Here is a 19,176-nt window from a genome sequence, read left to right as displayed (position 1 = left end):
TGGGAGGAAAATGTGTTCTTTTTCATGTGTTATGAGGTCACCAGCCAAACATAGAATTCTGTCCCATCCAAGTAGAGTGCACCATCTTCAAAAACTTCAAAGTACGTAGGAATAGTAAATAAAATGGAGGGGCTGATCTGGCCATGGTGATGCACGCCTTTGATTCCAGCACTTGCCAGGCAGAGGCAAGCAGATCTCTGAGTTAGAGACCAACCTGCTCCACAGAGTGAGTTCCAGGACAGCCTCTGCCTCCTGAGCACTAAGGCTAAAGATATGTACCACCAAGCACAGAAGAATTCAGAATTTTTATGTGAAATAATGACTCAGGCCAGATGTGATGATGCATTCATACAATCCCATTACATGGGAGACTAAGGCAAGAGGACTAACGTGAATTTGAAGCCAGACAAGGCTACAGAACCAGACCCCGATAAGGAAATAAAACCAGTCTGTGTTTGATAGCTCACATTTTTAATACCAGGATTTGGGAGGCAGAGGCAGACGGATTTCTGTGAATTTGAAGCCAGCTTGCTCTACATGTGAGTTCCAGATCAGCTACATGTAAGATCCTGTCTTGATGCCCCCCCATACACACTGCAAAAATTAACAAATAAATAAGTGAATAAATAAATAAATAATTTAAAAAAGAAGGCAAGAGGTTGGTGATACTGCTCAACAGTTAGGAACACTGGCTGCTCTTCCAGAGGACCCAGGTCCAGTTCTCAGTATCCACATGGCACCTTCCAGCTCTCTGTAACTCCAGTTCCAGGGGATCTAATACTCTCACATAAACATGCATGCAGGCAAAACAGCAATGCATATAAAATAAAATAAAGTAAATAAATTTTAAGAAAGGAAATAAAGAAAATTCAAAAGAGCCGGGTGAGGTGGCACATGCCTATAATCCCAGCACTGGGGGAGGCAGAGGCAGTGGATCTCTGTGAGTTCCAGGCCAGCCTGGTCTAAAAGAGAGTCCAGGGATAGCCAGAGAAACCCTGTCTTGAAAAAAAAAAAGAAGAAGAAGAAGGGAGAAAAAAAAATATTAGAATGTAAGGGCCAAAGAAACAAGTACAGTATCATACATTTATAATACTAGTCCTTGGGAGGCTAAGGCAAGATCGTGAGTTCTGAACCATCCTGAATTATATAGCATGACCCTAACTCAAGTTAAAAGCAAAAATGTCGAGTTTTGCCAGATGATGCAGAAGCAGGCAGATCTCTATGAGTTCAAGGCCAGCCTGGTCAGAATAGGCAGTTCAAGGACAGCCAAGCCCAGACCTTGTCTCAAAACTGCAACAAAACACAGTACAGACTGTGGCAGCTGCAATCTCAGCTGCAATCTTCTTCCAACAAGGCAGAAGCAGGAAGGTTATGAGTTCAAGGCTAGCACTGTCTCAACAAAACAAGTCCAAGTACCACTGTGGAAATGAGCTATTTGGTGTTTTATTTTGTTTACAGTGGAACCAATGAAAGAATTATTGACATGCTGGAGTTAGCAAAATCAGTCAGACACACTTGAAAATCACTGTCATCATCTGAAAGATACTGACTCTGGAGGAACTGGCTTAGGTACAGGTTTGGACAGAGCGACACAGTTCAGGTGGGCTAATTCAATTGGTACAGGCCCTTCTGGGGAACCAGCCAAATCTTCCATCTCCTGATCAGTCAAGTTTATTTACTGTTGAGCAACAAGAACACTGAGGACCTGGTCAGTGCAGGATGGTTACTGTCTGATGGATAAAATCCAATTCCTGCCATAAGGTAGGCAAATGAGAAGCTATGAAGGAGGCTGGGGAAGTGTCCCATGGGCTCCTTTCAGTGTCTCTGGAGAAAGCTAGGCACTAGTAGAACATTTTCTGAGGCTGTTTGCTCCACTGTGCTATAAAACCAAGCTTTACTTGGGTAAGGTGGGTTGGCATTGCCTCCGTGAAGAAGTAGCCTCAGCACAGATGGTTTCTGAAAAGAAGGGGAAACCCAAACCACTCCTGTGTGTTTGGGGAACTCTAGCTGTCAGTAGCTACCTTCAGAAAGACAAAAACAAGGCAGAACTGGCATTGGGTCTAAAGAAGGCCCCCAGCAAGGCTAGGCATGGTCAAGACTGAGGCGTCTGAGAACCAGGTACTGACTACCACCCGCACCCTTCAGCCCCACACCCTGCTCCTGGGCCGATCCAGAGGCACAAAGTTGTGCCCAGTGTCTGGCTTTTTGCCTGCCCTCTCTTAGGTCGTTGCACTTCTCTGTCTGTACCTGGGTAGATGGCCATCTGATAAAAGAGAGGAGCTCTCCTGTTCTTCCAAGGGATTTTACCACCGCACAGAACCTGATTCTGAAAGCATTGTCCCCACTTCTTTTCTAAAAGTACAGACAATTCCCATGGGGAGAAAGAAAGGAATCAAGAGTCTACTAATTTACAGCACAGGTTCCCATCTAACCCCCCCCCCACATATACCAAAAACAGAAACTGAGTTGCTCAAACTAGGCAAGTCACTGAGCAGTGCTTGTCCTGAGTACCCCAGTGCTGTGAAACATTTAAGAGAACCTGAGGAGAAAAGGATGCTAGGATGGGCAGCCCAAAGTTTCACAGCCCCTTCCACCCCAAATTCTTGGAATCAGAAAATACAGTGTTCCAAAGTAGGTCAGCTGAGCAGTGAGCAGTTCCTCTGGAAGGGAATGGAGCAAGGGCCTTATCCTGACAGAGGCAGATTCATTCCTGACTCCAGCCCCAGGGGCACAGGAGGGAGGGGTGACAGGGATCTGCAGGAGCTCGGGGTCACAGGCCATTACTGCTGGGAAGGGGCTGTCAGGAGGAGGGGAAGGTGAATAGGAGCCTGAGTTTGCTGGGGTGGAGCTTTCTGCCACTTCTAGAGCCTGGAGGCTGCCTCCCCCCCCCCCCCCACCCCCGTGTGTGTGTCCTGGGCCCCATGACCTCTGGGGCCTTGGCTTCCCTAGCTGGCAGAGGATTGGGCCTTCCCCCGACAACCCCCCTTCCTCCTCCCCACAAGCCTGAGTCTCTCTCTCTCTCTCTCTCTCTCTCTCTCTCTCTCTCTCTCTCTCTCTCTCTCTCACACACACACACATACACACACTTGCTTCCCTCTCAAGCATTTGTTGAGCATTTCCTCTTTGTCTGCTGGGCAGGAGGGCAAACACATCTGCCTTCCCTCCCTGTGCACCCCTTCTCCCACCCCTTCACTGTCTTGGAAAAGGGATGCTGTAAGCTAGCATCCCCCCACCAACACACGCTTGTACATTTTCTCCAGCCCCCTCCCCAAGCACATCCACGCCTCTCCCTCTCCTCTCCCTCTCTCTCACACAGTGCGTGTACACACACACACACACACACACACACACACACACACACACTAAGCTCTCCGCACATACACCCTGGGCTGAGCGGTTCTGCCGGTTGCAGCCCTGGGCCCCTGCTCACCGTGCTGCCACTGCCTGCGAAATGACGGCGGTTCCCCTCACTTCCAGGAATCCACGCTTCCTGGAAGGTGAGTGGCTGGGCTCACCCCTGCCTGCCACCGAGACGCAGACATGCACACACCACCCGCACTCCCTCGCCGTTTCCAAGGCGGCGGCAGCGTTCGCACCCCAGGGTCTCACCGGCAAGGGAAGGATAATGTAAGTTCAGGCAGAAGGCGGCTAGCGGATGGGGGGAAGGGGGTGACGGGGCTAGGGAGCCAATTCAGTAACAACTCCCAAGCCTGAGCAGAGGGAGAGGATGGGGGCTGTGTGGCGGGGGAGGGGGCGTTCCTCCTTACACTTGGGGAGGATGGGAAAGGGTGTTTGGTGTTGCTAAGGAAGACGGTGCCTTGGACAGTGGGAGCTTGTGGTGACATCTTGATTAGGCCTTGGGGACAGAGGTAGACAGCAGCCAGGGGTAGAACGCTGAAAAAGGCCTGGGTGGGAACGGATAGCAGAAACACCACAGGAAGAGAAGCCTTGACAGGAGATGTTTCAGCAGGCAACAGAGATGTGAGGGGCCTCAGCCTCCTGCCCACAATAGAGCGGGCATGGCAGTCTTTCTTTGCTCATGCAGTCACTGGTCCAGATAGCAGGCTAGCATCCTGCCACCGGGAGCCCGTGGTCAAGAAGAGAAAGCTAGAGAATGAGGTCCCTTGCAGAGCTCCTGTTCAAGGGATCCAGGAGAGGGCTTGTCTCTTGCGGTGTGTGTGAGCGCTTAGCTAGTACTGCCTCCCATCCCTTCCCTGTCCCTTTCCCCACCTCTTAGTTGCTCTGCTGTGAACCTCAGGATTCAGCTTTGCTCCCTGGGGATTCAGCCAATCTGTGATGGCTTTGACCAAGAGAATGTCCCTGATACCTGAGAGCAGCCTTAATTCTTGGCTTTGACAGTCTGAGATCTCTTGGAAGTCCCAGGCATTTGAAATTCCCTCACTGGGGTTTCTGAGGCTGAGAGGAACTGATGAGTTTCCCAAATCTGACTTTTGACCCTGTCAGCTTCAGGCTAGAAATCTAAATCCCTGGAGCCCTACAAAGACCTTCTGGCCTTTGACACAGAAATCCTTCTTAGATTTTAGTGCCATGAAAGTAGACTTGAGTATGTTTTCCCTCTTACCTTTATCCTAGGGATGACAACAGCATCAAAGAGCCTCTGGAATTACTGGTGCGCCTCGAGGCTCCTGCTTTCTCTCCTGTTTCCAGCCCTTCATTGGGACAGCCACAAAGAATGCTTCCTCTCAGTGCCATTAAGTGTCTCTTTAAGGACATTGTCTCCCAGATAGCTACCCCCTAGTCTTAGAGGCAACCTCAGCTCCACAAGTCTGGGACCAGATATGGATTTCCAAGAAGCACACTCATCGTTTTAGGATCAAGACTTAGCAGGTCCCTTCTGACTAACACTGAATGGTGTGGAGTAAGCCAGCACTAACCTTGGAATAAGAAGCTGGATGTGGTGCCTGTAATCCCTAGCTGGGGCAGGAGGATTGTCTGTTTACTTACCCCTTTCCAGCCTAGCTAACCTAGCCTCAGTAAACTCAGCCAAAGGGCCCGTGTTAAAACTGGGCCTGAATCTACAAGTCTTAACGGTCCTGAGCCGCTTATATCATGGGTTATGTCTGGTGCTGACTTCAGACAACTTTGTAAGAAAACCTTATTGCTTGCCCAAGGAGCCTCAGGGAAAATCAGATTCACTCCACAAGGCTTCTTGTATAGATGGTGACGGGGTTCCTGAGGCTTCTGTGGGATAGAATGGGGAACGGGACTTTAGGAGAGGATGTGAATGAGAAATGGTCCCACAGTCCTGAGTGGTTGTTTTCTTCCCACTGACCAAAGCTGGAGAGGGATCCCTCAGGAGGGTGTGTTCCGGATTTCTTGCCTCAGGCCCAGGACTCCAACCATTTTATAATGGAATCTTTATTTTGTGAAAGTAAGTATGTGCATAGCTGGGAAACTGGTTAAAGTGGACTAGGTGGACTTTAGGGATGAATTTTAGGGTCTCTCTCTCCTCTCTCTCTCTCTCTCTCTTTCTCTCTTCCATGTTTAAGCCTTATGTGCATATACCCATGCATGTTCATGTTAGCAGATAATATAGACTGTGATGTTTATCCCAATATGTATGTTCTCTTTCTGTGTATCTACATATGTGATCTGTGTTTGTGTGTTTATCTGCGTATGTTTTGATTTTATTCATATATATGTGCAGAAAGTTGTGGGGAGGAGGGATTTCTGAAGATGCTCTTGTTTTCGGTATATTATCAGATTATTAAAAACATAATTTTAAAAAGAATTTTTACAAAAATATTTGGTCAACAAGTTGAGTGATACATTCATGGTACTGATAGTTAGCTCTGGAGAGAACATCAAATAGTAAATACGTGGTTGGACTTGGGTCAGCTAGAAAGCCTGCTATAGTCTTCAGAGCCTGGCTGGATTTAGAAACCCTCATGTGCCCAACTCACCTCTCAGAAACAGCGGCCGAGCAATGGTCAAGGACTTGACATTTGTCTTGTCTGTGCTCCTATCCCAGCTCAGCCACTACCAGTTTAGACAAGTAATGTAACATCTTTTGTGTCTCCTAATACAAAAAATTAAAATGATGTGTCTATTTCATAAGGTGGCTATGAAGCCTGAAGGGGTTAACTCATTCCACACCCACAGCCTAATACCTAGTACAAGTATTCTCTCAGTAAATATTAACTGCTACTATTATTGCTGTTAATATTATCATTAGATTCTAGACAGTTCTAGATGCCCTTCCTACAGAAGCTGCCACTGGGAGCTCCAGAGACAGCCATAGGAATGATGTCCCGCGCCACCCTCTCAGGTCCCTCTTCTCTGTTCTACCCTGGCCCGCCCAGCCTGGGCCTGTTTCCTGCAGAGTTAGATGGTGGGTGATGCTCTTCCCGTCAGGCATAGATAAAGGTATGCTAGGCCGGGCTGAGCTCACGGAAGTCGGAGTCAGCACTGGACACCCGGCCACTGGGGCACAAGGTAGGTGCTCAGCACTCAGCCTGTGTTGCACATGGCTATAGAATAAGTGTGATATCTAACTGACATTAAAAAAAAAACATTAGGTAGTGGACTATAGATGGCTTCAGCCCAGGCTTTACCTGCTGTTTGTTCTCTCCTCCAAGGTAGCGGGGACTCATCTTTGGAGAAGGAGTTCCTCGGGGCCCCAGTGGGGCCCTCGGTGAGCACCCCAAACAGCCAGCACTCTTCACCAAGCCGCTCGCTCAGTGGTAAGTGTGTGCCTCTACCCACTCCTGGTGCTAGGCAGCCCCATTTTTGTTTGGCCCTCAATTTGCCTTCCCCTGGCCGCCATTTCCCCATCACCTCCGGTTTCCTGCTCAGAGACTCTCAAGGTAAGAAGGAGTCCAGGACCTAGATCTCTCCTAGCTTGTTAAAAGAATGAACAGCTAATGCCAGACTAGGGTAAAAGACATATGGGTGACAATATGATAAAGGTTTCTGCCGGGCAGTGGTGGCACACTTCTTTAATCTCGGCACCCAGGAGGCAGAGGCACATGGATCTTTGGAGAGTTGGAGGCCAGCCTGGTCTATAGAGTGAGTCCGAGACAGCCAAGGCTACAACAGAGAAACCCTGTCTCAAAAAAACAAAAATATAAAGTTCTGGCTGGGCACATGCTTTTAGTCTCAGTACTCAGGAGGCAGAAGCAGACATGTGGGTGAGTTGGAGGCCAGCCTAGTCTATAGATCAAGTTCCAGAGCAGCCAGGACTATACAGAGAAACCCTGTCCGGGAGGTATGGGGGGTGGGGGTGGAAGATAAGGATTCCAAAGAAAAATTCTGGAATTGGAGTTATAGAGAGACAGAAATAGTCACTGGGTAGAGAGAGGAAGTGCACAGCAGTTAGCAGCAGCAGTGGTCATTCACCATGTCCCATCCCACAGATAGGGTCCCCGAATGCTCCTCCCCAGCTGGCCCGAGCTCTGTTACATTCTCTAAATGGTTGAAATGGCCAGGAATGTAGGTCAGAGGTAATGCCAAAGCTCCCCCCCCCCCCCCCCCGTGTCCCCTCAGGTTTCTCAGAGAGGCAAAGGTGGTTCAGTCTCAAAGAAAGGATAAGCCATACCTGCCTTTCAGATTTACTGCCTTTAGCCTGCTCTCCCCTTCAGTGTTCCTGAGACTGGTTCCTGCCACTGTTACTTGCTGGATTCCTGCCCAAGGACAACCCAGACTTCCTTCCCTCCTTCCTTCCTTCCCTTCTTCCTTCCCTCCTTCCTGCTTCCTTCCCTCCTTCCCTCCTTCCTTCCCTCCCTCCTTCCTTCCTTCCCTCCTTCCCTCCTTTCTTCCCTCCTTCCTTCCTTCCCTCCTTTCTTCCCTCCTTCCTTCCTTCCTTCCTTCCTTCCTTCCTTCCTTTCTCCTTTCTTTCTCTCTTTCTCTTTTTTCTTTCCTTGGTTCATTCTTTTAAACAGAGTACTGTGTAGCACTGGCTGACCTGGAATTCACTGTGTATACCAGGATGGCCTTAAACTTTCAGATATCCAAGTGGCTCTGCCTCCTGAGTGCTGGGGTTAAAGATGTGTGCCACCATGACCAACCAAACATCTTTCTTAGTCACAAGAGAGTGCAGGCAAAGACTCCTCTAAGTCACCTCTTCTGCCCAGAGACAAAAGACAGCTTCTGCACACTCTACAGCCTGTGTTTGCTGTATACTCTGTGTGCTCTCTACAGCCTTCGCACACTCTACATGCTCCATTGTTTCCAGTTCAGATGATAGTGTCATCCTCTGAGATAGCAAATAAGCTGCTGTCTGTCCTGACACTTGTGTGCCCCCCCCCCAGGGTTTGCAGTCAGTCACCCTGTTGGACTAGAAACATGTCATTCTGTCCTGGGAGATGTTGCCCCTTTGCCGGTCTCTATTCTAAACATCAGTCCCCTGACCCCCAGCTAACTCCATCAAGGTGGAGATGTACAGTGATGAGGAGTCAAGCAGACTGCTGGGGCCGGATGAACGGCTCCTGGATAAGGATGACAGTGTGATTGTGGAGGACTCATTGTCGGAGCCCTTGGGCTACTGCGATGGAAGTGGGCCAGAGCCTCACTCCCCTGGTGGCATCCGGCTACCCAACGGCAAGCTCAAGTGTGACGTCTGCGGCATGGTCTGCATCGGACCCAATGTGCTCATGGTACACAAGCGCAGCCATACTGGTGAGTAAGCCAAAGGGCTTCAGGCGAGAGCTCTGGGCAGGGCTGCTGCTGGGAGGCAGAGCTGCGCTTGGTGGGAGGAGGCTGAGAGATGAGAGGGTCAATCACGGCACGTTTTCTAGATGGCGGAAATAAAAAGAAGGGAGGAAGGGCTATGAGCCCCTACCCTCTTCTTCAGCTGTGTGACAAAGAAGTTACTACTGCTTTCCTCAGGATGTAGAGAGAGTGGTGTTGGGGCCTCTGGAAGGACCCTTGGAGCTTCAGTGAAGATCAGTGGTGAGGCATGTTCATGTGTAAACCCTCCTTGTGGGTGTCAACACCAAAAAAGCCTTGTAGAAGGAGGGAGCGCTGTCCAGTATCAGTCCAAAAGGGACAGACTTCCAGAGCCTTCTCATCTCATGATTTAAAAGGCGGGGCACAGAGCCTCTGCTTTCCCTCCTCAGACCTTGGGCTCCTGGGTCAGACTGAACTTCCTCAGCTCTTTTGGCAGCAGTCTTTTGGCAGGTCTTCTAGGCAAAGTACTGGTTTCAAGTCACACAACTCTAATCCACACCTTTTCAGATGACCTCTATAAAGTAGGCCTGGTGTTTGTGGCACCCACTGGCCCTCCAGAGTGTTCTCAGAGAACTTTCCCTCCACCCTTCGACCTCCTCATGCCATCTGGAACCTGTTATTTCACCTGCAGGGGAGAGGCCCTTCCACTGCAACCAGTGTGGTGCCTCCTTCACACAGAAGGGGAATCTCCTGCGCCACATCAAACTGCACTCTGGGGAGAAGCCCTTCAAGTGTCCCTTCTGCAACTACGCCTGCCGGCGGCGCGACGCACTCACCGGCCACCTCCGAACACACTCAGGTCAGTGATGGTCCAGCAGGAACCAAGGTACCCGGCGTGATCAGAAAGTAGCACTCCAAGACTTTTCTCCAGAGAGGGATACTATCTGTCACTGAGGAGCAGAGAGCGTTGACAGGGCAGACAGGGCCCTGGCTTGCTGACGTGGGCAGGAGGATCTATGAGGAATCTGTGGGAGTCTTTATGCCAGGATTTTACTGCCACATTCTGTGACATGACATGCATAATATTCCTGGCTTCTTTCTGACCTTTGTTTTCTAAACATTGTAATGATGTCAACACCATGTAAGGCCCATTACCCTCAATTCTGAGCCCTGTGGGCACTCTCTTCCCACTCTCATTTGCATCAGGACCCACACCTGTCACCATATTTACCACAGTCCTACTCCAAAACACCAGAGGTCTTGGACAATCACTTTGTATCCTCTCTTGAACTTCCTAACAGCTCCTATAAATGTCTATAGGTTTCCAAAACTGAAAGGAAGGGAGCTAGGACCTCCAAATAGGAAAAGAAGAGACTGTCTCATTTCTGCTCTGCATCCCAAGAAGTGGTAATTTCTTCACAGACAAGAGCAAGACCAGAGCATACCCAGTGGCCGGGTGTTGGAACACTGCTAGGGAACTGGAGCTAGCCTACTACTCAAGATGCTCTGAAGCTGAGTGGCTGTCTGCCAGCACCGGAGAGGTAGAGGAGAAGGGTCAGGCATTCAGTCAGCATGGGCTATGTGAGACGCTGCCTCGAAATAACCAAAGAAAGATTTTGAAGTGGTATCTGTTGGGAGGAACAAGAGAGATAGTGCTTCCCAGGGTTTTACTAAGTTCTGGACTCCTGCCTGGGGAAAGAGGTCAGATCCAGAGACTTGAGCTGACAAGGAAGAGGGGAGCTGAGAGTTGAGGAGAGGGAAGAGGGGGAAGAGTCTGTCCTCAGAATCTTCCCTGGGCTTTTCTCTTTTTCTAAACCCTCCTGGGTAGAACCATGGGCCCAGAGAGGCACTGCAGCATCTCTGCTTCCTCCATCCAGCCTTGCTCCAGATTCTCATGTGTGATGGGGCCTCTTTGCCTCTGTGTGTGTGGAGGAAGAAGTATGATTTTCACTGACTTTTGCTTTATAATCTAAAGAGAATTTGTCTTGTGTCTCCTTATGTGATCATTATAAGAATATCAGATGCAGCCGGGCATGGTAGCACTCGCCTGTACATCCCAGCACTCCAGAGGCAGAGGCAGGCGGATTATTGTGAGTTTGAGCCAGCCTACAAAGTGAGACCCTGTCTCAAAAAGCAAAACAAAGCAAAACCAAAAAAAGAATTTCAGATGCAGGCAAGGGAGTTAAAATGCCCTACCCCCACCTTTTTTCTTTTTTTTTTTTAATTTATTTTTTTATTAATTACAGTTTATTCACTTTGTATTCCAGCTGTAGGCCCCTAAGCACTCCACTTTTTGAGACAGGGTCTTATGTATCCCAAGCTGACCTCAAACTCTCTGTATGGCCAAGGATGACCTTCACTTTCTGACCCCAGTTCTCCTGCCTCTATCTTTTGTTTTGTTTTTGTTTTTTATTGTTGTTGTTGCTGTTGTTTTCTGAGACAGGGTTTCTCTGTGTAGCCCTGGCTGTCCTGGAACTCGCTCTGTAGACCAGGCTGGCCTAGAACTCATAGAAATTCACCTGTCTCTGCCTCCTGAGTGCTGGATTAACAGTGTGTGCCACGCTTCCTTGAGCATAGGCTTTGAAGAGATACACCACCACTCCTGCTTATGAGCAGCTGGGGATCAAACCTAAGGCCACACACACACACACACACACACGCAAGGAAAAGTATGCTACCAACTAAGCTAGAGCCCCAGTCCTGAAGCCCCGTTTGTTTAATAAGGAAACTGATTCTATGCGGAAAAGAATTAATGTGTGGTCCCCATCAAGATCCCACGGCCAAAATATCTGTTCTTCTTTCTCGGAAAGGGTGACTCCTCCTGCTTGCTTGGAACAAAAATAGGTTGGCCCCAGAAAGCTAGATTTTTTTTCTTGAGACAGGGTCTCACTGTTTAGCTCTGGCTAGCCTGGAGACAGGGTCTCACTGTTTAGCTCTGGCTAGCCTGGAGACAGGGTCTCACTGTTTAGCTCTGGCTAGCCTGGAGACAGGGTCTCACTGTTTAGCTCTGGCTAGCCTGGAGCTTGCCGTGTACAGCAGGCTGGCTTCGGACTCACAGAGATGCAGCTGGATCACGCCCACACCCTGCAGCTGCCTACCTTCTTCACAAGGCCAACTAGATAACTTTTCAACGTTCCCTGGGAGGCTTAGGAGGTTAAGGGAAAGCAGGCTTACGCGAGGGTCTCCTCTCCATGACCTTTCCTATTACAGCGCACACTGTAAGGCATAGGACTAGAGGATCATTCTCCTCCCCGCGTGTTAAACCGTTTCCCCAGGGTCTTGGGTGGAGAGGAGCCTGGGGCTTATTTCATTCCTTAAGCATGTCGCTCACAGATGAAGAGCAGGACGGCACAAGTAGCAATAAATACAAATATGCAGTACCTTGTTCCTCTTTGTTCTTTCCTCTCCTCTCTCTCTCACACACAAAACCTCCTTCCAAGAGTAGTGTTTAAACAAAGTTACCAATCTTAGTTTTCCCAGTTTATCTTGAGAGCTTTATAACACATTCTTAAAAACAAAAACACAAACTTGTTCTCTTTCTTTTACTTTTCATCATCTTTGGTTTTTTCGCTCTTTGTCTCTTTTTCTGCTCAGTGTGGGGCTCTCTGGCTATCTCGGTGACAGAAAAAGAGAGCAATCAGTAAAACCAGACAAAGGCTGGAGATAAAAAGTACAAGTAAAGGCCAACACCTGCTGCCCTCCCCAGTGGGCAGATCTGTCCTGTTGCTTCAGCCCACCAATTTCCCTCCAACCGAAGCAAAAAGTCCCCTTGTCTGATAAACAGCTATTACACCCGCCTGCCACAGGGAAAGGTTAAACCACAGTCTCAGCCCCAGACTCTGAGACCCTGGGGTGCGGCCGAGGCCATGTGCTTGGCAGGGGCCATCCCCTCCTGAGCCGTCAGGTCTTCACTTCCTTCCAGAAGCAGCCCGAGCTTCTAAAAGCCCTCTACAGCCTGGAGCTGTGTGCCACCCGGTCCCCCCCCCCCCCCCCCCGCTTTTCTCTACATTTCCAACGCTTCCTCAGAGTTGGTTCAGCTGCTGTTTGTTGTAGGTGGAGATGGGGAAGGGGAGACAACAAACAAATCAAGCTAGCAAGTCTCCTCTGCCAGTGTGCAGCAGCTGCTGCAGGGTTCTGTAGGCAGAAGCTCCTCTCATGCCGCCTCTGCTCTCTCCTCCACAGTCTCCTCTCCCACGGTGGGCAAACCCTACAAGTGCAACTACTGTGGCCGGAGCTACAAACAGCAAAGTACCTTGGAAGAGCACAAGGAGCGATGCCACAACTACCTACAGAGTCTCAGCACTGAGGCCCAAGCTTTGGCTGGCCAGCCAGGTAGAGAGAGCTGTGGTAGCTTCCTAGGGGAGCTTAGGGTAGGGCCAGGAGTTCAGGCAGGGCTGACTCTAGCACCTCTTCCCACAACCATGAGGTTTCACTCAGTAAACCTTTCAAGCACCCATTCCTAAGCACCCCGTGAGTGCTCAGTACAGCTCTGGGGCAGGCCTATAGGGATATGCAGACAAAGAGGAAATTTGGATCTATATCCTCACCTAGTGGGAGAGAAATCACAAAGAACAAAAGATAGAGGGCTAGATGTATGTAATTATCCTCAAATGGTCTAAAGTGTTGCTGGAATGAGCTTTAGGTAAAGAGCCTTTAATCCCAGTACTTAGAAAGTAGAGGCAGGTGGATCTCTGTGAGTCCAAGGCCAGCCTAGTCTACAGAGTTCAAGGCTAGCCTGGTTTACAGAGTGAGTTCAAGGCCAGCCTGGTCTACAGAGTGAGTTCAAGGCCAGCCGGGCTGCATAGTGAGATCCTCTCCCCCCCAAAAAAAAAATAATAATGGAAAGAAGGAAAGGAAGGGAGGAAAGGAAAGGGAAGGAAGAGAAGGAAGCAGAAGGAAGGAAAAGAAGGAAGAAACAAAGAGCCGGGTGGGTGGTGGCAGCACACGTCTTTAGCACTGGGAGGCAGAGGCAGGTGGATCTCTGGTCAACAGAGTGAGTTCCAGGGCAGACAGAGCTTCACAGAAAAACAACCCTGTCTTGAAAAACCAAGAATGAAAAGAAAAAGAAAGTTTCCCAGGTTTCAGGTGTAACCTTCCTGAACTACTGACTAGCTGGCTTTCTTCAGGCAAAGGCTGCTGGGCCAATGCCACCCTTACTCAGCTGCTGTTCCCTGCAGGTGATGAAATACGTGACCTGGAGATGGCACCCGACTCGATGCTGCACTCATCATCCGAGAGGCCAACTTTCATTGATCGCTTAGCCAACAGCCTCACCAAACGCAAGCGTTCCACCCCACAGAAGTTTGTAGGTAAGAGGTTGGAAAGGAGACAGCAGCTTTAAGCATGGCTCAAATAAATCACAGCTTTGACTGCCATTAGAGCAGAGATGTAGGCCTGGAGATTTGATTTAGGGGGGAAATCAGCCGAGTGGTCCCTGTGGTGCTCAGAGTGTCTCCTGAGAGAGGAGTGCATGGAGACAGAAGACGTGCTTCATGAAACTTGGGGATAGCACAGTCTGGAAAGGGCTTGCAAGCCTGAGAACCAGAGGTTTTACCCCCAGAACCCACGTGGGAATGCCAGGCCTGGCACTGGTCATCCTAGCACTGGGGGGCAGAGCTGAAGGATTCCCTGGGGCCCACTGACCAGGCCAGCTAGCCTAACTGGTGAGCTCTGGGCCAGTGAGAGATCCTATTTCAAAGGAGGTAGCTGGAGGTCCTGAGGATTATACCCACATTTGTCCTCTGCCACTTATATGGGGCATGCACACGCAGCAGCACATAGATGAATGCGCACATACACACAGGAGGTGAGGTGTCATATTGAGGACTCATCAGGGACTCGAGCTTTCCCATATTTTGAAAATAACAAGGACCTCAGGCAATGCGGGCCAGTCATAGGGTCAGTAAGAGGAAGTGAGCCTGCCCTGTAACTGACATGGTCTCTGAGGATCTGAAATCCTGTATGGAGAGTGATGATGACAGGACTCCATAGAGAAAGCCTTGCTCTGGGACTGTAGCCTGCCCAGGGCCTGACCCTCAGGGAAAGTAAATGAGGGTTAGATGAGCCAACAAGGGCCATGGGTATAGCTCAGTGGTAGAATGTGTGCTTAGCAGGTGTGAAAGCCTGGGTTGGGTCCCCAAAACTAATTAATGGTGAAGACGATTCTGTTCTATTTAGCCCTGGGTTAGACAACAAAGAAGTCATTCTTGGCACAGCTCAGGGCTTCTTCAAACCCAGAGTCCACGAGATCTCATTCTCCACAGGTGAGAAGCAGATGCGCTTCAGCCTCTCTGAGCTCCCCTATGATGTGAACCCTGGAGGTGGCTATGAAAAGGATGTGGAGCTTGTAGCCCACCACAGCCTGGAGCCTGGCTTTGGAGGTTCCCTAGCCTTTGTGGGTACAGAGCATCTGCGCCCCCTCCGCCTCCCACCCACCAACTGCATCTCAGAACTCACACCTGTCATCAGCTCTGTGTACACTCAGATGCAGCCCCTCCCCAGCAGACTGGAGCTTCCAGGATCCCGAGAAGCAGGTGAGGGACCTGAGGACCTGGGAGATGGCGGTCCCCTCCTTTATCGGGCCCGAGGCTCTCTCACTGACCCGGGGGCATCGCCCAGCAATGGCTGCCAGGACTCCACAGATACAGAGAGCAACCATGAAGATCGGATTGGCGGGGTGGTATCCCTCCCTCAGGGTCCCCCAACTCAACCTCCTCCCACTATAGTTGTGGGCCGGCACAGTCCCGCCTATGCCAAAGAGGACCCCAAACCACAGGAGGGGTTATTGCGGGGCACCCCAGGCCCCTCCAAGGAAGTGCTTCGGGTGGTGGGTGAGAGCGGTGAGCCGGTGAAGGCCTTTAAGTGTGAGCACTGCCGCATCCTCTTCCTGGACCACGTCATGTTCACCATCCACATGGGCTGCCATGGCTTCAGAGACCCTTTTGAGTGTAACATCTGTGGTTATCACAGCCAGGATCGATATGAGTTCTCTTCCCACATTGTCCGGGGGGAACATAAGGTGGGCTGAGACTCTTTCCCCTCGCCTGCCCTCAGCCCAGATGCCGCTGTCCCCCTACAGGTGTCTTGCCCAGTTTTTATTATGCTCCAAGGAATTGTGCATCGTGGCCCCATCCACGACCACCTCACTGCACACTTGACTCTGACCCTCTTTACCTCTCTCCTTCTACCCACACTGATTTAAGCATCGTGACAAGACGAGTCTTTTGCTTATATTTATCCCTCTAAACTCCTCTTTTCCTGGCCTATTTCCTGTTTATTAATGACTTTTCCTTGGCCTTTTTTAAAATTTGCTTCAATCTCTGGCCACTCCTTCACTCTTCTGTCCATGGCTCCCTTGGGCTCTAAGTCTAGATTTTTTTTCTTGTGGATCCCAGATCCTCCAGCAGCTCCAGGGGTTGGAAGCTCCTCTTTGTGCTAAGAGATGTTGAGCTTCTTGCTTTAATCCTCACCTGGCTTTTCTGACTCTTCACTCTTGATGCTGATACCTCCCAACGGCTCCCTTCAGCTCTGTGGCATTATGAACTTCTCTCTGGGAACCTTCAACCCGGTACTCCATACCTCTCGTGCCCTCTCACTTTAGGCAGCTTGCACTATTCTTAAATGAAGAATTTCCTCATTCGGAGGTAGGAGGGGGCTGTGAAAACTCTCCCAGGCACTGTGGACTGAGGGTCCTCTTGACCTCACCTGGGAACACCAGCTCCCTAAAGCCTGCATTCAGGATTGCCCTCCAGGATGTGATATCACTCTTCCCTCTCCCTGTCTCTCCCCTCAACACCACTCTGGTCTCAACTTGCCACTCCCCTCAGTGGCAGCTTTTCTCTCCTTGAAATGCCCCCAATTTTATACTCTCAGGGGCTAAAGCTAGGCCTGTAGCCGTCCATGTGACACACTGGGAGCCACAGGTGCCTAGCTGAGAACCAGGGCGTGGGAAAGGGGGTGGGTAGAAGTCTCTCCTCCACCTTTCAAACTCTTTCACTCCAGTGACCTTGCTAGGCTGTCAGGGTCCTTCTGTCCCTGTTTGATGAGAAACTGATGGGTTGCTGCCCAACAGCCTCATAAGTCACGCTGCCTTTTTCCTCTCCCTTCCAGCAGGATTCACCGTCTCATTCCCAAGCTCCTGGGCCCTGTTATTGTCAATGGCAAGGAGAAAGGAATGTCTCTTTTCTCTCTGCTAATTTTCAGTATAACCAAAAATTGTCCCAGGACCGATGACATATATGTGTCCTTCGACCATCCCACCCTTGTCCCAGCAAATGGCTGGACACAGCTAACTGGGAGTCATCCTTCACTGCCCTCCATCTCAGCTCCAGACACAGGGCAGGAGAGGCACCCTTCTCCGGTGGTTGATCTCTATTTGGGTAATCAAGGATTCATGAGACCATGCAGGAGAAGGCATAGCTCCACTGCACGCAGAAGGCTCAGTCTACAAACAGTTCCCTGCCAAGGCCACAGCCATCCACGCTCTGCTTCTTTGAGATTCAAACCAAAGGCTGTTTTTCTATGTTTAAAGAAAAAAGAAAAAAAAAGTAAAAACTAAACACAACACCTCATAAGTTATTAGGCTCAGTCTCTCTTCCTTTCCTTCCATCTTTCTTTCCACCTGCTCTCTTTCATCAGCTCTTTCGCCTCTCCCTACTTTCCTCACTCCCTATTAGGGATATTGAGAAGCAAGAAGGGTGGGCTAGATCAGAACCTGGGATTCCAGCTCTTAGGTACACTCTGGAGACAGTCTACTTTCCCCTATCATGAGAAGGGCGGGAGGTGAAAAACACTTTTCTTCCTTCTCCTGCATTACATGGTTTCCCAAAAGGACCAGATAGGCAGAGAGAAGCTTTGTGGGACGGTTCTTCCTCCTTGACAATGTAGCAATAAACAGGTGCTGCCGAAGGCAGAGAATGGTGTATGAACTCTAAAGGGAGTTGTCCAAAGAGAAGGGAAGGATCTTGGCTGCAGAACCTTGGCACTAACTTCTTCTTGGGATGGCATCAGAGCTGAGGTTAGTGTCTGAGCTTCTCCTGAAATATTTGGGTTATTGGGCCTCTCCCATTAGGCTTGCTCCCACCTCTTCTGTGTCTGCCATGTATTTGGGGATACCTCAGAAGGACGCTGAGGCATTAGAGCCTTAGAGTGCCCCATGCCTCCCTCAATTCAGTCAGCCTCAGCACCTGTGACCTCCCAGGAACACAAAGGACTGTGCTCCTCCCTCCGAGGCTAGACATCATGCCCATGAGAGCAGAGACAAGACCAGGTGCTAGGGAGGAGAGGGACATCCTGTCTCTCTCCAGCCCATCACTGCACTTTAACCAGGGTCTTAGGTACAAAATCCTACTTTTCAGAGCCTGCCAGCTCCAGAACCTCAAATATCCTCATGCTCTCTCCCAACTCCTTTTGCATAAAAGAGAGAGAAAGAAAAAAATAACAAAAAACAAAACGCCAAAACCCACACAGAGAAAAGAGGTGTTTTCTTTTTTATTACTGTTCAAAAACATCACAAAAAAGTGGGGGGAAGGGAGAGAATTTCTAGACACTTTTCCAGATCTGTGTGTATATGTGTGTCAGTGTCCAAGCTGCAGGTAGAATTTTGTAATACTTCTGGCAGCTTCTTTCCTTGTGTACATAATATATATATACACATATATTTTTAATCAGAAATTATGAAAATCAAAATAGAATAAACACAGAAGCAAGTGCAATACCACCTCTTCTCCTTCTCCCCAGGATTCCTTTGTAGCTGTTTGGTGACCCTTTGACCCTTGACTCTTTACTCTTCCAATTCCTTACCTATCCTCCCCTCCCTCTTTTTAAAAGGAGTTTTTCTCTCTTTTCAAAGGGAGTTAAACCTGCTTTTGAGACTTACTGCAAAGCATTTTGTATATGTAATATACTGTAAGTAAATATTTGTGTAATGGAGAAATACTACTGTAAGTTTTGTACTGTACTGGCTGAAGGTCTGTTATAAATAAACATGAGTAATTTAACACCCATTTGTTCTTGCTAACTACCTTTGCCTTGTTTGCCTTCTGGGAGGAAGGCAGACCAACTATTTCTCTGTTCAGGATGTAGACAGGTCTAAGACTAAAACGGAACCAGATCAGACCCAGACCACTTGAGTCACAGAAGATTGTTTGAGACAGGGTCTCTGTGTAACTTGGCTGACCAGGAAATCACAGAGATCTGCCTGCCTTTGCCTCCCAACTTCTGGGATTAAAGGCATGGGCCACCATGACTATTTTGTATTATTTTTATTTTTTTAGATTATAATTTGATTATAACATTTCTCCCCTTTCTTTCAAACTGACCCATGTATTAAACCCATTTCTTTCAAATCAAGCTTTTTTCCTTCTTATTGTATTACTATTAGTCGATTGTTATTATTATTATCCAATATATATATCCCTAGAAATAGCCTGTTCAGTCTGTGCAGTGCTACTCGTGTGTTTCAGTGCTGACCGTTTGGCACTGGACAAACAATTGGTGTGGTCTTCCCTGGGAGGAGTGCCTCTTCCCCTCCCAGATTTCTTTAGTTGC

The 19,176-nt window shown here is 49.2% G+C and overlaps 1 protein-coding gene across 6 annotated transcripts in view; it reads left to right on the top strand.

Moving 5' to 3' along the window:
* Nucleotides 1-18,628, top strand: part of Ikzf4 (IKAROS family zinc finger 4) — a 35,701-nt gene extending 17,073 nt beyond the window's left edge. For 2 of the 6 annotated variants that reach the window (XM_060371471.1, XM_060371472.1), the window contains 6 exons: nt 6,600-6,704; nt 8,377-8,637; nt 9,320-9,487; nt 12,811-12,960; nt 13,806-13,937; nt 14,892-18,628. In XM_060371471.1, the coding sequence (XP_060227454.1) occupies nt 6,600-6,704; nt 8,377-8,637; nt 9,320-9,487; nt 12,811-12,960; nt 13,806-13,937; nt 14,892-15,655 (1,580 nt within the window). In that variant the 3' untranslated portion in view covers nt 15,656-18,628. Of the gene's footprint in view, nt 1-3,075; nt 3,628-4,593; nt 4,631-5,298; nt 5,393-6,599; nt 6,705-8,376; nt 8,638-9,319; nt 9,488-12,810; nt 12,961-13,805; nt 13,938-14,891 lie in introns of those variants that run through there. The other 4 variants (XM_060371469.1, XM_021654777.2, XM_060371474.1 and 1 more) reach the window with 4 other exon arrangements.
* Nucleotides 18,629-19,176: the final 548 nt, after the last annotated feature.

This window comes from Meriones unguiculatus, chromosome 18, assembly GCF_030254825.1.
Source record: "Meriones unguiculatus strain TT.TT164.6M chromosome 18, Bangor_MerUng_6.1, whole genome shotgun sequence".
Classification (NCBI taxonomy): domain Eukaryota; kingdom Metazoa; phylum Chordata; class Mammalia; order Rodentia; family Muridae; genus Meriones; species Meriones unguiculatus.
This window is presented reverse-complemented; position numbering and strand designations above follow the sequence as displayed.